Source organism: Zalophus californianus, chromosome 4, assembly GCF_009762305.2.
Source record: "Zalophus californianus isolate mZalCal1 chromosome 4, mZalCal1.pri.v2, whole genome shotgun sequence".
Taxonomy (NCBI): domain Eukaryota; kingdom Metazoa; phylum Chordata; class Mammalia; order Carnivora; family Otariidae; genus Zalophus; species Zalophus californianus.
In genome coordinates this window covers 62,512,236-62,536,041 of record NC_045598.1, presented here as the reverse complement: position 1 = coordinate 62,536,041, position 23,806 = coordinate 62,512,236, and the positions used below count along the sequence as shown (strand labels likewise).

Below are 23,806 nucleotides of genomic sequence, written 5' to 3'. Positions count from 1 at the left end.
AGCTGAGGGGCTAGGGCAAATTAGCTCACCCTCTGTACCTCAACTTCCTCATTTGTAAAATGGAATGATAACAATGACACACCTCATAGAATTATGGAGCATTAAATAACATACTAAATATACTGGGGGTATTGCATTGCACAGTGCAAGGGAGTACAATTCACATTGCGTTCTCTGTGGAATTGTGCAAAATGGCAGATTTATGTGCAAAGTACTTATAGCAGTCCCAGATACAAATAAGCATTCATTTAGTAATCATTTTTCTGTGGAATTTATAATCTTCCCTCTTTCTTGGAATTCTTTAGCTTTCCTGAATGTCACTTTTCTGTTTCCCTTCCTGTAACTGTTTAATTTTACCTTTTACCGTTAATTGTGAGGAGGTCAGTTTCCAGTTGGGCAAAGTTAGAGAAGCAGTCGGGAAAAGAGAAGTTGACAGTGTGTCAGAGAACTCAACACTCAAGTATATATGGACTGTCTCAAACAGGAAACATTTTATACACTTCCCCTTGGAGTAGAAACCAATGTTGGCGTTGTAGGGTATGGCCCGTGGGATCTGTTCTGCCACAATAAGATTAGACAGAGGGGATCCCAGGTGGGGCACGTTCTTAGCCTCTCTATGCCTTGTGTTTTTTAATATGTAAAGCGAGGCTAATAATGGTTTCCAATCTACCTACATAATAAGGTTATGTATCAAAGTTAGCAAAACAATGCAAATGAAGCACTTGGTAAAGCACTTAGGATTTAATGCTAAAAACATGTTAATAGTTTTTAGCATTAAATAGTATAATAATCTGTCATATATGTCAATTATGTCAATAGACATAATCTGTCAATTATGTTATTTTAACAACCAGAACAATAGTATTGTTCTGGTTGTTAAAATAACATAATTGACAGATCCTGAAGTTCTTCTTAATGGAGTTCATCACTTCATGATATAAACTTTGTGACTTCCACATATTTATCTCAAGACTTGACCCAAGACTCCTGTTTCTTAACTCTGGTTGAATGATGGATTTATAATCAGATGTCACTTCAAAATCAATCTCATGTTCTTTTTCTTATAACAACTCTGAAATTTCTTCCACCTACTAATGTTCCCAAACTATTTCAGTAGCATCAATCTTTCCTTAAGCCTAGGCAAAAGACTAAAAGTGATTGAGAATTACGGATTCTAGGTCTATAGTCACTTGATTTGAAGCCATCTTTAACTTCTCTCTTTTACCGCCCAAGTCATTCATCAAGTTCTGTTTATTTTTTTTTCATGCAATTACCTTCACTAATAATGAATATTCACTGGGGACGTACTAAGTGCCAGACTCTGTTCTAAGCACTTTTACAGGTATTAATTCATTGAATCTTCATAACAACTTTATGGCATCTGTACTGTTGTTATCCCCATTTACAAATATGGAAACCAAGACTCAGAGGTGAAACGATTGCTCCTGACTTCTGTGCCACACAACATTCCGTAATGAATCTTGAATCTCTCTTTCCATCACTTCTACCACCACTTGGGCAGTGGCTCCCATTACTTCACCTCTATTATTACAATGGGCTCCTAAGTTGATCTCCTTGACTTTGCATTTTGCCATACAACTTGTATACTGCTGCTGGATTGCTCTCCTTAAGCACTGCTTTTATCATGTCATTCCTTCATTCAAAATCCTTCTATGCCTCCCTGTGGCCTAGGATGTATAAAATAAATTCCATCCCAATTTTTCAGCCTTTCTGTAGTCTGATCCTGTGGTATCTATTGAGCTTCCTCCCCCTTATCCCATTATCCATTACTCCAATAAAACTGAGTTTTTCACCATCCCCCCAACCACATTAATCATCTCTGTGACTTCATTCATTGCTACAGGTCTAAACTTCACCTGTCCATCCCAAAATGTTGTGGCTCTAGGAACCCTTCCTTACTAATCTCAACTAAAAGTGACCTTTCCTTCTCTGGAACTCTCATAACACTTTCTTTGTACCCCTCTTATGATATCATGTTTGGCTTTGTATTATAGTAATTTTTGTACTTTTCTTATTTCTCTCCCTGCTCATCAGTTCATTAGCTTGTTGAAGACAGAGACTGTTTTCAGTAAAGCTTGTATCCCCTGCAGTGCCTCTTTTAATGCAGAACACATAATAGGTGATCAATGAATAGTTCCTGAATTGAACAGAATTCTGGTTTCATCCACCCAAAATGTTTCTCTTTTCCCTCTTGTTTTATTCTAATCTTTCATAAAACTCTCACTTCTTGAATGAGACCCTCTTGACTGTTCTAGTCCTTGATGAAACCTCCTTTCTTAGAACTCCTATAACACTTAAGGCAGATAACCACACAATTTAGCTCTTGATTGTTTTATATGGTATAGTCAATGTTTATATGTTACAACACAGGGCCTGGTAAATAAAGATTCTCAAGAAGTATTTGTTGAACGAATCAAATATTGATCTTGTCCCACCAGTTGCTAAGGTCTCCAAGATAGGGGCCATGCCTTATAGATCTTCTGTGCCCTTGGCACTCTCGGCATATCATAGGTGCTTTATGAATATTCACTGACTGGCTCTTAGATTTCTGTTCTGTGTGTGTCCTTACCTTTCTGTTATTTTGTCCTCAGCCTGTGATTACAGTGAAGAGGCCTCTGAGTCCTCAGAACTCAAGTCCCCATTTACAGGCAGAGTCAGGTTGCTGACACATGGGTTTTTTTTTTTGCCAGTCCCTTTTGAAATGCTCTCTTTATTTTCAGGATAGGCCTTCTCACAGGGACAAATCCCTGGAGGAGGAGGTGGGAATGCTTAGGCTGGGGGAGAAGCATCGAGGGTTTGGGTTTGCAAAATACAGATCACTGACCAGAAATGATTTTACAGAACTTAGTCCTGGGTCTCATTACACAGTACATCCTGGGAAAAGGCCATTCTATGTGTACCTTGTCCTGTTTAAAAATTAAAAAAAAAAAAGAGGAAAACTGATAATAACTAGCACTGCTGAGAGACTATGGAAAAACAGGCATTCTCATTGTTTATAGGAATATAAACAAACGCAAGCTTTTTGAAGGGTAATTTGCCATTATATTTTAATTCTTAAGAAATGTCTACATGTGGGTATTAAACTTTCAGACATTTATTTTAAGGGAAACATTAAGGATGTGTGCAAAAATTTAACAAGAATGTTCATCACAGCAATGTTTATTAAAGAAAAACTGAAAGAATCTGAAAGTTCAAAAGAGGACTGGTAAATTTAAATAACAGGCTTTCATACAATTAAATGTTTCAGCCACTAAAAAATAAAGTTGTAGATACAAATTTATTGACATAGATATTCATGATATGCTATGAAAAGAAAGTTTATATAAAAATTTGTACAAGAAAAATATACACAAAAATAATCAAGAATGATAGCCATTCAAAGTTTAAATATCATTTTAAAAAGAGAAAAAAAACAGGAGTAATATATCATAATCATAATGCAATAATAAATGAATCTCCCCAGATGGCATGAAGCCTGCCAATAAGATCTTTAAAAATTCAATTAAAAATAACATTTATATAATATAATAATGATTTGTATATACCATATAGCCAATGTAGCAGAGACCAACTAATATTTCAACTTCTTGAAGGAAAGCCTAATCTACTGAGAGAAAGGGGAGAACCAGATAAGCAGGCATCTCTATTATACTGTGCACCTCATGAACACTCAGCAATACTTGATGATGGCAGATGGTAGAACGGCTTTGCAGACCAGAAGGCCTCTGAGTTTTGCTACCCTGGATGGAATCTATAATGTTGCCACACAGAACAGTGGGGGAGCTATGTGTATGGTATGCATAGAATATGGTCCTTAACTCTTCCCGGTCTTGCTTCTTATTGGAGAGAGGGAAAAGATTGGCAGATATAGCCAAGGCATAATGGATGTTTCCCTGGACCAAAGAATGAATTCAACATTGTACTGGGTAGTAGCCAAGATGTAGATTTTTCTTTATTAATATCTTATATGTATTTATTTGCCATTTCATTGGCATATATGCTTAAAAAGTTCTTTGTTTTAAATGCAGGTTATCCGAGGACATTTGATCCTAATTTCAAGGGGCCTGTTGCCAAGAGGTAAGCAATTTTTTTCTTGGAAATATATTTTTTAACAAACACAGAAAGCTTACTTTGGGTACCATTTTCTGGTCAATGGAGTATTGTATCTTCTATGAAGGGGAAATGACTTATTTTTAGCCTAAATGTCACCTCATTTATATAGAGAAAATACAGAGAATAAATCTTTCCATGACTCATGAATATCCTCTCTTATTCAGCAAATGAAATGCCTTAAATTATTAGACTGAAAAGTTTGTATTTCTCAAAAAGAGAAGCCTAAAAATGCTCTACAAGATGTAACCACTTTGTAGAGAAGCAAACACATTTGAGTAGTTGTTTTATGCACCTGTTTACTCTGTGATTCACCACTGCAAATGCAGAGTTGCTATGCCAACTTCTTCTACACCAGGTATTTGTGCTACTCAGCTTCCAAAAGCAGAGAGCTTTCTTAGAGACAACCATTCACCATTGCATTGTGTAAGCTTTCAGATATTTTAGACTGCTCTAGGGAAATAGGTACTTGTCTCAACTGGTGCTTCTCTCTCAAAGTTGTGTGGCATTTAAACACTATCCAATAATTCACAGGCCTCTTTTATTATTATTTTTACCCTCTTTTCCAGGATTCCTGCTAATCAGAAAGGGATTTGCAGGGTAGAATAGGTAAAAATGAGGAGAAAATTATGCTGTTGGTAGCTGGGTTTTGCTTAGCTTTGACTTTGATTTCTGGCATTTGTCATAATAAACTGCTGGATGAAATAATGATCAGCATGCTTGTTTGCACTTGCCAACCATCAGCATGGACATTAGCATTTACTGTGCCTACAATATCCTGGCTTTAAACAAATATGTGTTCAGTTTTTTCTAATTCTGAAGAAAGCCAAGTTGTTTGTTTGGGGTTACTTATTCAAAGGTGTACCAATGCCTTCTTTAGATTAAGTCTGAAATTTCTCATTCTTTCCATGGTAACACCATGCATACATTCTGTTGTCCAGTATACAAACAGCCTCATTCAGTATGTAGGTTACTTTTACTACACTTGCATTGATTTCACAGTAACTAATTTGTGAGAATCGAATCTAGCTTATTGGCCTTAAGGGACCTCAAGATATAACCCAGATTCAACAGTAGTAGTACTTGTAGCAGTAATAATAATAATAAAAATAATAATAATAATAATAATAATGTGCTGCCACATTTGGATGGACAAAATACAGATGAAAGGTGTGCCTTTTCTAGCTATAGAGAAGAAAGCAGAGCTATGCCTGGCTGGCTTTAGGTGTGGGGAAGGAGTTGAGATCTGTCTTTAGTTATTTAGAGTTTAATGATGGAAGCAGGGAGTCCAGGTAAAGTCTAACCCACTGTGATAATCACTATGAGCAAAGTAATTTATTTTTACTGAGGGCCTTTTGTGATGTCTTAGGTACCACAGAAGCCTTCAAAGGTGCAATGGTCATTATGTGGGCATACCTCCCCTACTCTCTAATCCAAGAACAGGAAAAAGTATTGTTAAAACCACAGGGGCTTAACTATAGGAAGACACAGTTGACTCATTTGTAACTTTCCTATAATGCCCTTCCTGGGAAACTAATTGGAGTGTTTAATGAGCAAATGAGAAAGCCCAAATTCTTCACATTACCCCTCGCAGCAGGGCCAGCTGTAGTAATACCTTTTGCTTACAGGTATCACTTCTCTTCTGAGCGATCCAAATTATTATCAGATATTCAGGCCAACCCTTTCAGCATTCTCTGCTTCTCAGTCGACCATGTTCTGTACACCTCTCTCAGTTCACAAGGATATCATTTGTACCCAGTAATCACCCAACTGTAGTTACTTCTAGGAGAGGTGAAGGAATGATGGTAGTACCATAGGAGATATTAACTCAGTTTCTCATTTGTTCCCATCCACTAAGAATTGGACCTATGGGAACCAATGCCCCATAATATTGATCCCCCCCCAAAGGATGATTTTGATAGTTTAAGGTGTTTTTCTAGTCCCTTTTGAAAAGTAGTTATCCAGTGCTCAGGCTTTGTCCCCTATATTCAAAAGACTTTTTTATAAGTTTTATTTTTAACATTGGATTGAGACTGTGAGGTTGGTAAAAATGAAATGGCAGGGAAAATGACTGCAAATAGAAAACAAAGAAATAATGCTCTTTTGTAAGATGCTACATAAGAAATTCCTCTTGTAATTTAGAACTAAGAAAAAATTTTTCATTTAATGGAGAATTAGTATACTTTCTTCTGTTAGATAAGGAGAACTGTGTAATCCACTATATTTCTCCTTTCGTACTGAATTCTAGAAAGCCCACTGATAAATTTAATTTCAGTGCCAGCAACTACATTAGTCTTTGAGTCAAGAATTTCTTTTCGGGAGTTTGAAATTTCTATTTCTATTTTAATAACTATTGCACCCAGGTGTTTTAAGTCATTTCATTTAAGGTTTTTTGTTTTTTGTTTTTTTCTGGAAAGAGGCAGCATATAGGTAGACAGGTAAATAGAAATAAAAGGCCGACATGTTCCATAATTGCCTTTTTTTCCTTTATACACAAAACAGATGAAGGACAGAGGACTCATACTAATCAAATTGGGAGGTTTCACAGTGCTGAAAATAACTGTTATTATGAAGGGTGGGAAATCTGTCTGAAATGTAATAAGACGCATTTATTTCTACCTGAAGCCCTGGGAGGATGTGGCAGATCCACTATCATGAAAGAGGGTCAAGAAGAGAAAGAAGCAGCATTCATTAGGGATGTGGTAGAGGGGATTCATTCACACAAAGGAGTTGGACTAAATGACCTCTAAGTCCTTTTCAGCCATGAAATTTCACAACTGATTCAACTCTTAATGCCAAAGCACAGAAGGAAGAGTCCCGCTTATGGCCTAAGTGATACACATGGAAAGTACCGTACTGGTGTGATGTCCTCTTGTGACTTCTAAAGTGCCATTATCAAGTAGACATCTCAAGTTATTGTGAGAATACAATGCTGCCTCTTAAATTTATGCAGTTATATTGGCTACTTGTTGAAGTAATCGGTGTGCTTTTTTGTTATACCTATTATAACATTTATTTTTACTTCCGTCCATTTCCTTTCACATTTGGAGACTAAAAGTTTTCAAAGGGAGTGCTATGGATATAGGCTTTTTATTTCAAACTATTTTGTAAGTCAAAATGGCTTGTAACTTCCTCTCTTCCCTCACATTCTCTCCAGTAGTGATTTGTCCTCTAACACTCTCTTCACACTGATTTTGAGAAGGTTACCAATGATTTCCATCTTTCCAAGCGCAGTGGGTGGTGTCTTTTGTTTTAACCTCGCAGCAACGTTTGACAAAGTTGACCACTCAACTTTTTGAAACACTCTTTTCTCTTGGTTTCCTTGACCTTATACTCACCTGAAGATTCTGTTATCTCATTGGTCTCTACTTTTCAGTTTCCTCAATCTTTGCTTGATCTCCGTATGTTGGGACGCCACAGGACTCGGTCCTTGGCCATCTACTCTTCTAGTCTATTTTCAGACTAAGCCAATAACTTTAAGTATTATCTGTAGGTCAATGACTCCCAAGCTTGTATAGTTACCAATGACTCTTCCATTGATCTCTGTATTTCTGGATTTAGCTGCCTACTTGACATGTCTCTTTGAATTCCCAATACTTATTCTTACTTAATGTGGCCCAACCGAGCTCTTGATTCCTACTCTTTCCCCAGAGTTCTAAAACCTCCCCCCTCAGTCTTCTCCATCTCAGAAAATGACACCAATATCCATTAGGTTACAGATCCTTGGTTTCTTATTTTTTTCTCATGTCCCGCATTCACTCCATAGGAAGTCTTATTGGCTTTAGCTCCACAATCTATCACCAAGCCAACTGCTTCTCCATCCTTCCTGCATCCATGGCTCTATACATCCTGCCTATACCTTTGCACTGGACCCTAGCATCGTCTTCCTTCTTAGACTCCTGCTTTTCTTAAATCCGTTATCCACACAAGACCCTGAGGGAACTTTCAAATCATAGATGAAATTACGCAGCTCTTCTACTTATATATTTTCAATAGTTTCCCATAGCACTTTGATTAAAACTCAAACTTACTGGGCCTTACATGAGTGCCCTTTGTGTAATTCACTGACCTTATCCTCTACCACTCTTTCTCTCTCTATCCTCTCATTGTAGCTACACTTGCTTTCTTCCAAATATTTGAACATTCTAAACTTACATCCATCTTGGAGATTTTGTGTTTGTTATTCCTCTGCCTGAAATGTTTTGCCCCCAAACCTTTATGTGGCTGGCTACCTCTTATCATCCTGCTCCTAACTGCCGTTGCCTAAGAGGCCTTAATGACAACCCAGTCCCCTAGTCACTCTGTCTCTCCCTTTTTTTTTTAGTAGTTTCAACTTTTCATTTAAATTCCAGTTAGTTAACATAGTCACTCTCTGCCATATCATTTAATTGTAGTTACTTTATAATATTTATCACTACTGAAAAACTGCTTTAGTCATTTCTTTGCTTACGTAATTAATGTCCTGTCTAGAGTATCAGGTCAGTGAAAAGCAAGAACCTTGTCTCTTTTGTTCATCATTCTATCCCTGGGTTTAGACAGTCCCTGACACCTATGTATTTGTTGGATGACTAAATGAACTATCACCCTAGCTTCAAAACTGAAGATGTGCTGGAAAGGATAGACGCTAGTTGGAATGAAGGCAGGATTCCATTTAGAAGACTATTTCAGTAATCCAGCTGAGAAATGATTAAAACGTGGACTAAGACAGTGGCCCTGGGAGAGAAGTTTAAGAGGTAATGAAAAGGCAAAACCTTTAAAGCTTTTGGACTGACTGTATGTTGGGGATAGAAAAGAGAGTTTAGCATGGCTGTGCCTGATATTCAGATGGATTGTAGTTATGATCACCAAAGCAGGAAACACATGAGGAGAAGAAGGATAGTTAGGAAGGGCAGAGAAAACCATAAATTTAGATTTTGAAATGTTGAGTTTGGGATTCCTGTGGCATATCCAGGTAGGAATATTTAGTAGAAAGTCAGAAATGTACTTCCAAGGCTCTTTGAAATATTGATATATTTCTTTTAACTAAAAAAGTATGTAAATAAAGAGGAAAATTTGAAAGAATATTAAAGTGTAATAAAAAACTGTAAGGGGGTGACTGGGTGTCTTAGTCAGTTAAGCATCTGCCTTCGGCTCAGGTCATGATCCCAGGGTCCTGGGATGGAGCCCCATGTTGGGCTCCCTGCTCGGTGGGGAGTCTGCTTCTCCCTCTCCCTCTGCCGCTTCCCCTCTTGTCCTCTGTCTCTCTCAAATAAATAAATAAAATCTTAAAAAAATAAATAAAACCTTAAAAAAATACTGTAAGTTTTCTCTTCTGAGAAATACTCCCTGATCATCCCTAGAGTAAACTGCAGGTACTTTCTTTGGTGCTCTCAGAATACTCTGCATACTTATAATACTGTATCGTAATTAGTTGTTTGCTTGGCTAATTCTTCAATTAAACCATGAGTTCTGCTAAGTAGTAACATTTTGATCATGTCGCACCCCTACTCAAATTTCACCAGTGAGTTCCTACTGCTAAATATTAATTCCCATGCCTTAATACTAAATTCAAATCCCTACACAAATTTGTCTTACTATATCTGCGTAAACTACTCTTCCTCCCCTTGGTTCTCTCTCTCTCTCTCTCTCTCTCTCTCTCTCTCTGGGGTTTCTAAACACTTGAATGAAATTTCTGTTGAATCAAACCAGTCCTGTATACTTCTGCAGGGTCTGAAAATTTATTATGTCAGTGGCCTAGAATTACAACAACTCAGGGATGATGACTGGCACTAATAAATCTCACAAGAGACTGATGTATAAAACCAGAATACCAATGCAGTAATTTACGTTAAGAAATTTAATTGCTGAGCAGACCTGGTGTTCATGTTGGCCTGACCAGCACATTGCTCCCTTTAGACAAACTACATGAGAAACCTAATTATTAAAAGATTGCCTGATGAGTGTATAGTTCAAACGAGGGAATTGCATGAGTAGATTGCCTAATGGCATCAGGTGTTGGCCGCCTATGGTGTCTATCAACGGAATTGGGTCCTCACATGAGTTTGATTTGGTGCCTTAACCCAGAGAGTGCTTGAAGGGCAGATCTGTTTGATCATTATTTGCAATTCTCTTTAGATATGTTAATAAAGTCAATATGTTTAATATCAGGCTTGTTGGACTGGGAGGCTTATAGTATCATTGAAGTGACTATGTACATCTCTGCTTTAATTATGTGTTGATTTCTTAGTTTAACTCTCAGAAAGCAGCATTATTTTCTATTCTCTCAAGGTTTGGGGAAGCACCTTACTGTTACATAAAGTGGTAGTCTTCCTTGCTTAATGGCCCTGCGCAGGATCCACCCCTTCTGACCCCAGTCTCAGAGTATCTTCCTCCACTGAAATCCTGCAGCTTTTGCTGTGAATGATATTCAGTACATTCTAGTTGTGATTGCTTTTTAACTTGTACTCATGTATTATTTTGTCATCTGTCTTATAATTCTCTTGAAGCACAGAGATCTGCATTCAGTATATATGTGAATAATTAATGATGAGGGCTGGCTTTTTCCCCCCCTCAATATACCATTAGCTAGAGCATCTACTCCTTAGATAGCATTCTGTTTATAAAGAATGGGTTATTTCTTTCATAGCTATGCTTATAAATGTTAATATTCTTTTAATCTGCATCTTTCAGGTGAGCTTTCCCATGGAAAAATAAATAAAATAAACAAATTTCATCTCCATGTCCTGAGAAGATAATATATGACCTTTATCATAGAGTGCCAATTGTAGCAATTTGGACTTTATTTTTTCAGACTTGGACCACAGGTCAAGCAAATGGTCATAACATTTTAATGACTTTGCTCTAACATAAAATGAATGAGATAAACAGAATAAACTGAACTTTTTACACTGGGACCTATAAACCTTTGACCTGCCTTGACGTAGCATACTTGGATCTGCACTGCATAGAATGTCATGCCCTCTGTGGACACTTCATAAAAACTAATTGAATTGAAAATTGGTATGAGGTGTATTACATAAGCCCTAGTAGTGCAAATAGCTCAGAGAACTCTGATGTTATTTTCCTATTAGCTGAGAGTTGCATTTAGGAATTTGAGCTCCCATGTCACACCAATGTCATTTGAAAATGGTTTAGAATTTGGATAGCTTCTCAGCAAGAGCTTTAAATATGACTTTAAAGTCCTAGAGTTCAAACCTGTAAGTAAGGCTTTACTCATATATGGTGACTGTTTTGCCTCAAATACAATAGTGAGTGCTATGGCCATTATTCAGCCTCTTGTGTGGTTCACCCTTGTGTTTATCCATAGGTTCTGTGTCACTCTGCTTCCTCCCCAGACTTGTTTTCCTTTAGTCATTGAACAAATATTTATAATACACATAACTCTGTGGTAAGAATTATGCTAGTGGGTGATAATACAAAGATAGGATGTCCTTGTCTTCAAGGAATTAGATAATAGAAGAAACAGACAACTGAAAAAAACTTTATGGTTCAATGTAGGAAGTACAAGCAGTGGAAGAGAACACAGGACCTCTTAGCTGTGGATGTCTTATGTGGCTGCTATTCCAAAGATTAGTATTCATTTATTTTCATTCAACAAATATGTATTGGTCACCTGTTATTTGCCCAATATCCTCTAGACATTAAAGATACAGTGATAAGCAAGATAGACAAGGCACCTGTTTTTTGGAAGAGGGAAGAGACAGGGGAGACAACATCTGAGAAATGAACATGACAGTATCACAAAGTGGAAATTATGAGGAAGAAAACAGAACAGTATGATGTGATAATGCATAGCTGAGGATGGGGGTGGGCTCTAATATAGACTTTGTGGCCACAGTAGACCTCTTTATAGAGCTGACAATTGAAATGAGACTCGAATTGTAAGGAGGAACTAGCCATACAAAGATTGAGGTCGTGGCACTTCAGACAGAGGAATAGCAAAACATAAAGTCTTTAAAGTAAAGATAACTTTACTTTAAACTTAGTATGTTCAAAGACCAGAATGAAGGCTGTGTGAGTGCAGTATGATGGAAAGGGGATGGGGTTGGGGGTAGGTTGGTAGGTGATTCCTGCAAGCACATTACAGCTTGTGTGTATAAGTGTGATGAAAATCCATTGGAGGGTTTTAGGGGAATGAGTTAATCTAATACATGTTCTTAAAACTCATTTTTACTGCTGTGTGGAGAATGGCTTTTAAGAGTCCAAAAGCAGCAGCAAGGAGATCAATAGGAAGCCTTTGCAGTCATTTAAGTGGAGGAGTCAGTGACTTGGACTAGTGTGGTGGTAGTGGAGATGGATAGATGTGAATAGATTCAATATATTTTTTGGTAGTAGAGGCAACAGTACTTATTGATGTGAGAGATGAGAGAAAAAAAGGAGTCAAGGAAAACTGCTAAATTTCTAACTTGAACAACTAGGTCGATGATGATTCTCTATATGAAGATTGGGAATAGTAGGGGAGGAGCAAGTTTGCTGTTGTAGGACTTCTATTTTGGCTGTGTTAAGTTTGAGTTGCAGAATAATAGATATTCTTGTGATGATGCTATAAATGAGTCTGGAGCTCAGTGAAGAATAAGGTGAGGGCTGGATATTGAGAGTTGGGGGGTCATTGGCATAGAGATAATATTTAAAGCCAAGTGTCTGGATAAGATCACTTAGGAGGGTGAAAAAGAGACCTAAGGACAAACTCTGGACTTGATCACATTTGAGGGTCAAACAGAGGTAGAGGAGCTAGCAGAGGAGACAGAAAAAACACCCTTGGGTTATCAGAAAAGCAAGGAGAATGCAACTTTTTAGAAACTAAAAGTAGTGTTACAAGAAGAGATGGATGGATGGATGGATGGATGGATGTGATCAACTGTGTTGATTGCTTTGGAAGATCAAGCAAGATAAAAACTAAGAAGTGACCCTTGGATTTGGCAATACAAAAGTCATTAGTGACCTCATCTACTCAATTTCAGTGATGTGGTGGGCACTTAAGTCTGACTGGGGAGAGTTAGAGAATATCAGGTGAAAACCTGGAGGTGGTCACTAGAGACAATTCTTTCAATAAGTTTTATTGGGGGATGAGGGGAATCTGGGATCAAAATAGAGTTTTCTAAAGATAGAAGATACTAGAACATGGTAGTGTGTGGTGCTAGAGATGATCCAGGGCACTGATGATGCAAAAGAAAGGGGAATTATAGGAACAAAGTCCTGAAGATGGAATCCAGAACATGATCGGAGAGTCACCTTTGGTAGGAAGAGAAATTCCTAATCCATACTGAAAGATGGTAAGCAGGGAATTAGGTGTCAGTAGTTTTGATGATGAAAAGAGGGAGATTCTTATTTCTTGCTTTTAATTTCTCAATGAATTGCGAGGTCATTAGACAGGAATGGGATGATGGTGGTAGTAATGGTGGTAGGAGGCATGTGTAAGGGTTGAGAGGAGAACGTATGAAGCAATCATTCTGGAAAATGAAGAGGTGAACATGATATATTATTAATCCAGAATACATGTATTTTGCTTTTCCCATATAGAGTTTATTATTCTAGTCTTACAAAGATTTAAGGGAACCCAAAATTTGGTCACTGTTCTAATGGAGCATAATTATTTTTAGACACATATTAGATACCTAAATTATGTGAACAAGAAGATCCTTGGGGCATCTAGGTGCCTCAGTCGGTTAAGTGACCGACTCTTGGTTTTGGCTCAGGTCATGATCTCAGAGTTGTGAGATCGAGGCTTGCACTGGGCTCTGTTCTCAATGTGAAGTCTGATTGAGATTCTTTCCCTCTCCCTCTGCCCGTTCCCCCTTGCACTCTCTTTCAAATAAATAAATAAAATCTTAAAAACTAAAAAAGATCCTGAGGTAGCTGGAATTGGATGACAGTACCTTGGGGTACTTCACATACTAGGAAGGTCTTGAATAATAGTTTGAAACAAGGATCATGCTATTAAAGGAGACTTCTTTTATGTGATGGCTTAAAGACAGGATAAGCATGTTCCATACCAGGCAGATGTGCTTAGCTGGTGTGGAAAGCAGAAGATATATATATATATATATATATATATATATTACATAGCTGAAAAATAGAGGGGTTGGGCATATGTATGAAATATTGGAGATGAAATATTGGCAGCATTTTTTTTAGTTATAATGGAGAAGGAAAAAAGAAGAGGTATATGTAGATTCCAGATCATGCATTAGTCTTTTCTTTCATTCATAACTCTTATCTGTTATTCACCGTGGGCATACAGAAATGAATAAGACATAGACTATGCTCTCAATAAACTTAAAATTTAAACTACTAACTTTAATATAAAAAAAATACTGACCTGATACACAGAGATACAGGCATAATTCAGGGGAATAGAGTAAAATGAGTGAAATGAATAATTATTCCCAATTGGAAGGATCAAAAAATGTTTTTTGAAGGTATCATTTGAGCTGGACCTTGGAAGAGGAGAATGATTTTAATAGAGAATGAAGAACAGAATCAGACTCATGGAGGCCTATGTTGCAGATTGGGTTATCCAGAAGCAGATGGTGAGCTGGAATTTGGGGTGCAAGCTCTTTATTAGGAATCGACACCAGTGAAAAGAAGGTGAAGAAGGTGGGATTGCACAGAGAGAGATGTCAGCTACTACCACAAAGCCTCAGCCCACCCAGCAGGGACCTCTGGAGTACATACTGTCCCTCCTAGGTGTCTGGAGTAACTCTGAAATGGCTACATCTTAATGAGCCCACTTGGCTCAGTCCCTGGTTTGTCAGCTGTCCTGGGAGGACATAACCTGGTGTGAAGTGGCTGAGGCAGACTGTGAAGATCCTGGCACATAGAGGCTGTTTATGACCACACTTGCCCCAGCCAGGCAGTAAGTCCTTCTTGAAGGGAATCCGGGTAGTGCATCTCCAGGGGGACCACAAAATGTGAGTGCATGGTGTGTTCCATGGTGTTCCAGAGGGACTGGAACAGAGACTCGGGTAAAACCCACCTTGGGAATGAAACTGAGCAGCTTGTTTGGGATTATGGAGAAGTTTAAAGGGCATGATGAGGATTTAGGACTCTTTTTCCTTTGGGGATTTGTTAAGGGAGTTTGTAGGACTATGTGATCATGTAATGCTCTGCTTTTGGGAGAGAACCCCACGTAGTGAAGCTAGGGCAGCAGCACCTATTAGAAGTAAGAGTTGGGGCGCCTGGGTGGCTCAGTCGTTAAGCGTCTGCCTTTGGCTCAGGTCATGATCCCAGGGTCCTGGGATCAAGCCCCGCATCAGGCTCCATGCTCTGCAGGAAGCCTGCTTCTCCCTCTCCCACTCCCCCTGCTTGTGTTCCCTCTCTCACTGTGTCTCTCTCTGTCAAATAAATAAATAAAAAATCTTTAAAAAAAAAAAAAAAAAGAAGTAAGAGTTTCCATAGGGGCGCCTGAGTGGCTCAGATGGTTAAGCGTCTGCCTTTAGCTCGGGTCGTGATCCCAGGGTCCTGGAATCGAGTCCCACATCGGGCTCCCTGCTAGGCGGGGAGCCTGCTTCTCCCTCTGCCTCTGCCTCTTTCTCTCTCTCTGACTCTCATGAATAAATAAATAAAACATTTAAAAAAAAAAGTAAGAGTTGCCATAGAACGGGGCTGCTTAATGAATTTTTGTGTGGAGGGAGGGAGAGAGACTACACATTGTATCCATTTTCATCTGGTCTCTTATTCTTGGATAATAGTATCCTTAATATTTCATTCACCACAGACATTTGACTCTTCACCTTTACTATGATGACAACTAAAACGTTTCTCATAAACCCATAGCTTCTTTTCTTGGAGAAGCTAATGCTTGTTTTTATTACTGTACCCCTGTATACCATACACCATATTACCATATACCTGTGTCAGAAGAATTTATTACCACATACTCTTCAAATATTGTTATATTCAGGCTGTTTTGCAACTGAATGAATTTTTCATTTGCTCTCAACCATTATAATACTTTAAGTTTGAATTCTTTTGGCAGGACAATGGGGAGGAAAACTATTTTTCTGTTTAAAAATTGGAAGTACTTTGTGTCCAGTTGGAGCAGGAGACCCATGAGTGGGCACAATGGGGAAGCCAGTAGGGGTGAAGCAGCTTCCAAGGGGTTGGGCCCAGGGGTGTGGCCCTCACTCGGTAACTGGGCTGGATAATGTGAAATGAAGCCTCTGGAGGCAATCCTAGCAACAGCATCTCATTATGGAATTTCTAAATCATTCAGACATCAGCAGTGTGGAGCCAGGTTACTAAGTCTTAATAGAACCACAGAAAACCCAGGAGTAGAAAGAGCATTATCAGGAGGCAGAAAGGCAAAGCCTAGTAGAATTCTCTCCACTCACTAGCAGGTGACCTTAATTGCTTTTCTTAATGTAATGACCATGCAACTGTTTGGTATGAAGGTTATTTTCCAGTTAAATCTGTGAGGAAAAATTAGTGAAGAAGTATATCAAACTTTATCTAGGTATTGGTATTTAATTTAAATCTTTCCCAAATTGTGCTTTAGTTTTTTTAGATGATCATTTTGCTTGGTTGGTTAAGTAAGGAATTATTAAATAAATAGTGTAAGCAAATGTCAGTTAAACGTTACTTGAAATGCCTTTCTATTTTGGTAATGAAACCATCAGTCAGGCATGACCCTTCACTTGATATGAGCTTGTCCAAATCCTATATATAGCCTCTTAGAGAAAAAAACAAAACAAAACAACAACAGATTTTTATTGCTAACGTTATAAACCCAAATGGACAAAGTGACAACAAACCTCACAGCTGTGTATTTTAACAGTCAGGACATGATAAAATTAGACTAAAACTTCCCAACACATGTCATATTGTCATTTTGATTTAAGTTACTTGTTGAAAATTTATCCGAGTTGTCATTGTATTTCATGATTTACAAGCATGGATATCACTTTATGTGCTCTAGACTTTTGAATTCAGATCATTACGCATTTATTTCAAGCTGGAAGTCTCCTATTTACTTGGTGAAATGTCTTCAAGAATTAATTCCTTCACATTGGTAAAGGCGTGGCCCTGTAAAATATTATTTATCTTATGTTGGTAATTTGTCATGTATTCTTCAGAGGATGCTTTCTGTCAGAAATATAAAAAAAAAGGCTCAGTGCTGAAAATTGAAAGAAAAGTATTGTTTGCTCAAAATTTAAAGTAAAAAAATTTACACTAGAGTTGATGGTCTCTATGTGCCTTATTCTTAATGTTTCCCTCCTAAAAACATTCCATTGTAATGTGCATTTACATTTTATAGGTTCCCCCTTGTGCCCTGCAATAAGTATAGAAGAAGTGTAGAAGGTACTGTTAGTTTACATTTGTGCATTTGATATCACAACTTGTTTTTTCAGATTTAGGAAACCAAAGTTACAACCACACAAGCCACCGTCTCCATATGCATTATCCATAATTTAATTTTGTTCAATAAAAGAGGGAATGAAACTCCATCTCTTCCTTTCTGGAAGAGGTTTGATTTCCCATCCCACTGCCATCACCTTTCTCCCTAAAACTCTGGCTTTAATATGTGTGCATAATATTTGTGCTGAATTTATGAATTTATTTAATATTCTTTGTTCCCTAAACCATGTATTATAGTTTTGGTGTACTGTTTATTCTGTGATCTGTTTTGGATTAGTAGACCATGTCTACTTCCCTAACTTGATAGGCTGTCTGTATCATTTCCAGTTCCCTGGGGGAGTGAAAACTCACGCACATAAACTTTAGCAAGTTGTTAAGTGCTAAACCATGATGATGACTGTAAGGGCAATAGAATTTCCAGTTATAGAAGAAAGACCTCAGTCAAGTGATAAAGATCAGATTTAATGTACAAGAGAACTTTTGAACTGAGCCTGGAAAGATGGGTTGGATGAGTATTTTGCAAAGAAAAGGACAAAGTATTCCAAGTTAAAAAAAAAAAAATCTCGAAAGGCAAAAAGTCTTCATTCAGTATTTGGAATACTATCCTAAACATAGGGCTTCATCTCTTGTAGATATCCTGAAGGCCAGTTTGCATTAGGAGCTCAGCCCAACTATTGAAACTTATTTGACTTGTACCCTCTTTGAACTGGCCGAGTTTTTTCATTGGATTGGTCATATTGACTAATTGTCTTGATATTGAGTAGATACAATCTCAGCATCTTTAACAAGGAGCATGGTATTTTCTCTTAATATCTCTAACTTTCGTTGCCTGAGTGTACTAAAATGTGAGGAGCCCTTTAGCTACAATCTTATGGTTTATGAGTACAATTTTAATTCCCTTAAAAATCAGAAGTGGTATGACCCAGGCTGAATTGTTTTACACCCCTGGGAATATGCAGAGTAAAATAAGAATATGTTATTTCTTAGTTGGAACAGCCATAGAAAGTGTTTTGTTTTAAGGAATTGTTCATTTATTTAAGTAGGTAATACATGTAGGTGAACATTTCAAACAGTACAGAAAAGACATTGAGTCCCTAGCACCTCAGAATCCTGCCTCAGAGACAACAAATACTATCAATGACTTGTGTAGCCTTTCAAATAAATGTATGCATGTAAAAGTATATACTGGTATGTATATACATATATACATATATATGTACACATATATATCTTATATATCCCTTTCTTTATATAAAAAATAATAGCATACCATAATAGCTTTCTCTACTATTTATTTTTTCTCTACTGTATTTAAGTTAACACTATGTCTGGGGGATCAATTCATCTGTACATACAGAGAAGTCATAGGAGTTTGAAGAGAGGTCTTGAAGGAAATGTATTAGATTCTTAAAATTTTATTATTATCCATACAATTTGAAGAAATAATGTCCTCAATATTCTTCTTTGTCTTCTACTTACATATAAAGGTCAAATCCACATGTTTCTTGTTTAACTCTTAGCCCTAGTTACTCCCTGGCAGAATCAATTTCTCTTTTGTCTGTGTTCTCTAAATATTTTATACATTATACATACTCCACTTATGACCCTGATCATATTGAGGGTTTTTTTTTTTTTTTTTTGCTTTTTTATCTGTTTTTCTCCATGAATAGATTGTGAGTTCCTCAAAGCTTTTATTTTCTCTCTGGATCCTTATTCCCCAATATAGAGTCTGGTACATAATAGGTGCTCAGTACATGTTTGCCTGATTTTTAAAAAGTGTGAGGCCCTTAACCTTCAGTGTTCATAGATTCCATATTTTTGTTTCCTTGTTGTTATCCTTAGGCATTTGATTTGAAATACTTATTTCCCAATGATAACTACTCTTTTTTGTTTGTTTGTTGGCTATGGAGCAGGAAAAGAATTATGGGTGAAAAATAAAACAAAGAAATCACCTGCAAATATTTATACAATGCATCTTTTATAAACTTTTATGAGAAAAATAGATGATCCTCCCATTTTGTGTTACAAATTGCTGAGGAAAGGCTGATGTGGCTAAAATAAATATACACCCTCCAGCTTGGAGTAATTACCCATAGATGTGTTTGCATATATACACTTCTTGAACCTACTCTGTGATGTATGCATACATTTGTGTAATGCTCACAAAGATGCTTCATGTCATTACTTTGAAAATCTTCATGTTTGGCTTAGTCAAGCAAAAACTGCTTTAATAGCATCTTAGATTTTGTTGCCATGCTATAAGACTACAGAACTGTATTTTCATTCATATAGCACTATGCTCCACTCATTTATATCATCCTCCTTTGCTTGCAATATTTAATAGAACTTTTGATGTAAATGCAAATAGTTGGAAGAATTATTTTGTATTTGTTCATATTACGGAGCTTATGAGTCTGGTCTAGCTATCCTTACTCAGAGCATGAGCATTATTCTTCACATTGCTTTGAAGAACATTTAAGACTCATCTTTAAACTGCCTCATTATGTCTTTCAGAAATACAGTTCTCATATAACAACTAATCAGGAAATTCAAAGTATTTGAAGTATGTTAAGAAAAACAGATGTTTTCTATTTAAAGTACTGCAGATGATTGTTATTTCTTTTTCTAGTCAAAAGACATTTATATCAACTAAATAAATGTATTGTCTTTAAGTGTGTATCCTTCTGTGTCACAGTGGTGAGAAGTCTTCACTGCTAGAGTTACAAATGAAACTGTTCTGCTAATGTTCTGCTTAACTATTCATTTTGCACAGTAGGGAAGCTTGGGTTAGGAAAACATCAGTAAATTTCATGCTTCTTAGCTTGACATGAGAAATAGACAATGCTAATGGCAGTTGTTGGCTGGTTGCTTTGAAATACTGGCATGCTGAATGATTCAGTAGCCATTTTTTTTTTTTTTTTACCTCAAATGAACTTAGCTGATTTAAAAAAAAAAAGATTTTATTTATTTCTTTATTTATTTAGAGAGAGAAAGCAGGAGTGGGGAAAGTGGCAGGCATGTGACCCAGGGGAGGAGCAGAGGGAGAGGGAGAGAGGGAATCCCAAGCAGGCTCTCCGCGGAGTGTGGAGCCCAAAGTGGGGCTCCATCTCACGACCCTGAGATAATGACCTGAGCTGCAATCAAGAGTCAGATGCTTAACTGACTGAGCTACCCAGGCACCCCTAAACTTAGCTGATTTTGTGGAAAGGCTAAATCTTACAGATAAACATAGATGCTAATATGTTAAGCAGGAGAGTACGAACAGGACGAATTAGCCAAACATTTTTAATTATCCATTGACTTCAACTGTAGAATTTAAAAGATGTAGTATCATTTAATACTTTTGTTGAAACAGAATCATTATTATCCATTTACTTTTAAAACAACTTGAGAATTTATTTTGTTCAGCATTCTGTTTGGGGAAACAAAAGCCTGGAGATATGGAAAGGCTTAATTTACCAAGATTAGCTAACGACTTGATGGCAAAGGTGGGGTTTGATTCCAGGTCTCCAGGTTATGAGTCTAGATAGAGTTCTTTCCTCTGTATTTCTCTGAAATCATTTTTTTGGTAAGTCTGTCACTTTTCATTTCCTGGCAGCCTTTTGTTTGTTTTTCTTTTTTGGTGAGTGGAAAAGCAAGCTGAGAATGAGAGGAAAACTGTATCTATGCAATGGATGGAAGAAGAGGAAGGAATTTAAACTGGGTGGCAGAGGGGAGGAGCTTTTAGAGAACAAACATGCCCACTGGGGAATATTTTCATGTTTCTGACATATGGCATAGTGTGTGTCCTCTTATCTGCCCCACCATGACCTCTTCAGCAAACTTCTATGCCTCAACTTCTTGGAGAGCTGGATCCATTTTGATGGATGTGATTAAAATGCTGAGGATACCCTCAGGGTGGATGGGGCCAAGAGCCCAGCTTGTCACTTGGAGGACTGCCTTACGTATTTATTTATGGGATTATTTGACTAGATCTCTTTTTCTAAAACTATGAGCACTACAAGAGTGACAAGAGTGAGCCATGGGTCTGCCTGTTCACTTTTGTATCTTCAATACCAAGTACATTGCCTGGCATAGAGTACATGCACAATAAGTTTATTGGAATGTGTTAGAACTCAATAAGGTGATTCCTTCTTCACGATGGCTGTGTATCAGACACTTGATCCCCAGGACAGTTCAATCTCAGGACAACTCCACAAGGTTTTTATTTTTAACTACCATTTACAGATTAGGAGCAGAGTCTTAGGGAGAGAGCAAGTCACTATCCAATGGCACACAACTCATTAGTGGCAAAGCTGGTATATTGAAAAAGTGGTAGGGCTCTCTGGCATCCAAAGTCAGTCTTTCATCATGCTCCTCTAAATAGTCTTGGTCTTCAAAATCCTACCAACAGGGCCCTAATAAAAACAGGAAATATGGATCAAGACCTCACTAGGAGTTAAAAGATTCTATTGCTTTTCAAAAAACTATAAAGAAGACTGCAACTCAACCTAACAGACTTTCTGTACTGCCCAGTAAGGAGAATTTTTTTTCTGCAACAGCCACAGTTTACTTCAGAGGGGAGCTCATGGCTGTAACATATTAGGCTTTATTGAAGCAATTAATCAGACTTGGAAGATGGTTCTAAATCCAGATTTTCCTCAAAAATATCCCAAATTTCTAATTTTTCCTTGCTGTTGAATGCTTCTGGAATCCTAAGAATAGCTCCCAATTACTGAGTGATTTCTCACTTTATTTAGAAGAATTAAGTAATATTTGGGGAGTACACACTAGTGAGTACCAGAGAGCTACTTTGGGATTGCTCTAGAGATCACCTGATGATACGAGATTTTGAAAAGAGAGTGGACAAGTAATATAGATTTATTACTTCTGGTCATAAGAAATATTGGATGTTATTGTAAAAACACTCTATTAAAGATCAATTTTTAAAGTAGTACAGTAAGTAGTTGTATTTTGGAGACCACACATGGGAAATCTGGAATTAAATTTCCTGTGGAAGTATCACCAATAGATTGAAAAACTGTATCTCAGACATCTTAGAGGTAAAGGTGATGTGTGGTCTGGGCAACTAGACTGTATGACTAAGAAATCCAGTGATGGCAAAGAAGTGGATGGTTAAAGATGAATCAGATAATTTTTTGGTGACATTTAAAAAGAAAAACTCACGAATACCAAGTTAATATATCATTTATATTTATTTAATGTATGATTTTACATAAGCATGTGTAAATAAACTTTTAAATCAAATTACATAAATGGATCTTTAATTATTTTATCTACCTCATTATATTTTGATGAATCCTTCCCCCCGTTTTTATTACTTGTTTGTTATTATTTTTTAAAAGATTTTATTTATTTATGAGAGAGAATGCAACGGGAGGAGCAGAGAGAGAGGGACAAGCAGGTTCCGTGCTGAGCCTGGAGCCTGACGTGCGGCTCGATCTCATGACCCTGAGATCATGACCTGAGCTAAAACCAAGAGTGAGAGGTTTAACTGACTAAACCACCCAGGCACCCCCCACCCCTCCCCGTTTTTAATCTTCTCACTGGGAAGATGGAACTTGTCATATGTTTGGGGCTGTAATATTAGTTATATAGTATTGTTTGGCTATGGCTTTTTCCCTTCAAATAATCCAGTTATCAAATTAGTATTTGTAGAAACATAGGATTTGTTAGTTCTTAAGATGATGAAATAGAAAACAGTAAACTTTTTGAGAATGGAGCGTGTATTCACTAGAGACAAAATACCAATAAAATAGAGACAAATGACCTTTTTTTATTGAAATTGAGATATCTGTAATTATATATAGATAGAAATTTCTGAGAAATTAATGCTTTTACTGATGTCATAAAGATATAAATAAACATCTTATTATAATATGATACTAAATTCCAATTTGCATTTTCTCCTATATATTTATGATAGAAAACTCATATTTCTTTGCTTTTTGCCTTTGGTAGCAACACAACAATGACAAATAAGCATACTCACTTAGAATCCCAGCCTGATTTTCTGAAACAAGGTCATGTATCACTAGCTTATTTCTGCTGCCCCAACCTTTTACCAGAAGGCGCTTAAGGGATTTGTGAATTAAATCTCCAAGTGCATTTGAAAAGCTTGCTTGGTAATTGGACAGAAAGAGAACCTTAAAAACAAGGTCACCTAACCAAAACCATTATTTAGGTCACATACCTCTCTAATAGTAAACAGGAAGACACATATAATTAAATGATCTGTATTATTTAATGAATATCTATTTGTCATTCAAAATATTGCTCCCATTAGGGAAAGGTGGCAACTATTAATATTCAGCCCTTT

At 37.1% G+C, this 23,806-nt stretch overlaps 1 protein-coding gene across 10 annotated transcripts in view; it reads left to right on the top strand.

The window, feature by feature from the left end:
• The window catches only part of SLC44A5 (solute carrier family 44 member 5), a 360,746-nt gene that overhangs the window by 202,694 nt on the left and 134,246 nt on the right, over window positions 1-23,806 (top strand). For 9 of the 10 annotated variants that reach the window (XM_027609451.2, XM_027609612.2, XM_027609801.2 and 6 more), the window contains one exon: window positions 4,050-4,098. In XM_027609451.2, the coding sequence (XP_027465252.1) occupies window positions 4,050-4,098 (49 nt within the window). Of the gene's footprint in view, window positions 1-4,049; window positions 4,099-14,964; window positions 15,042-23,806 lie in introns of those variants that run through there. The other variant, XM_027609969.2, reaches the window with a different exon arrangement.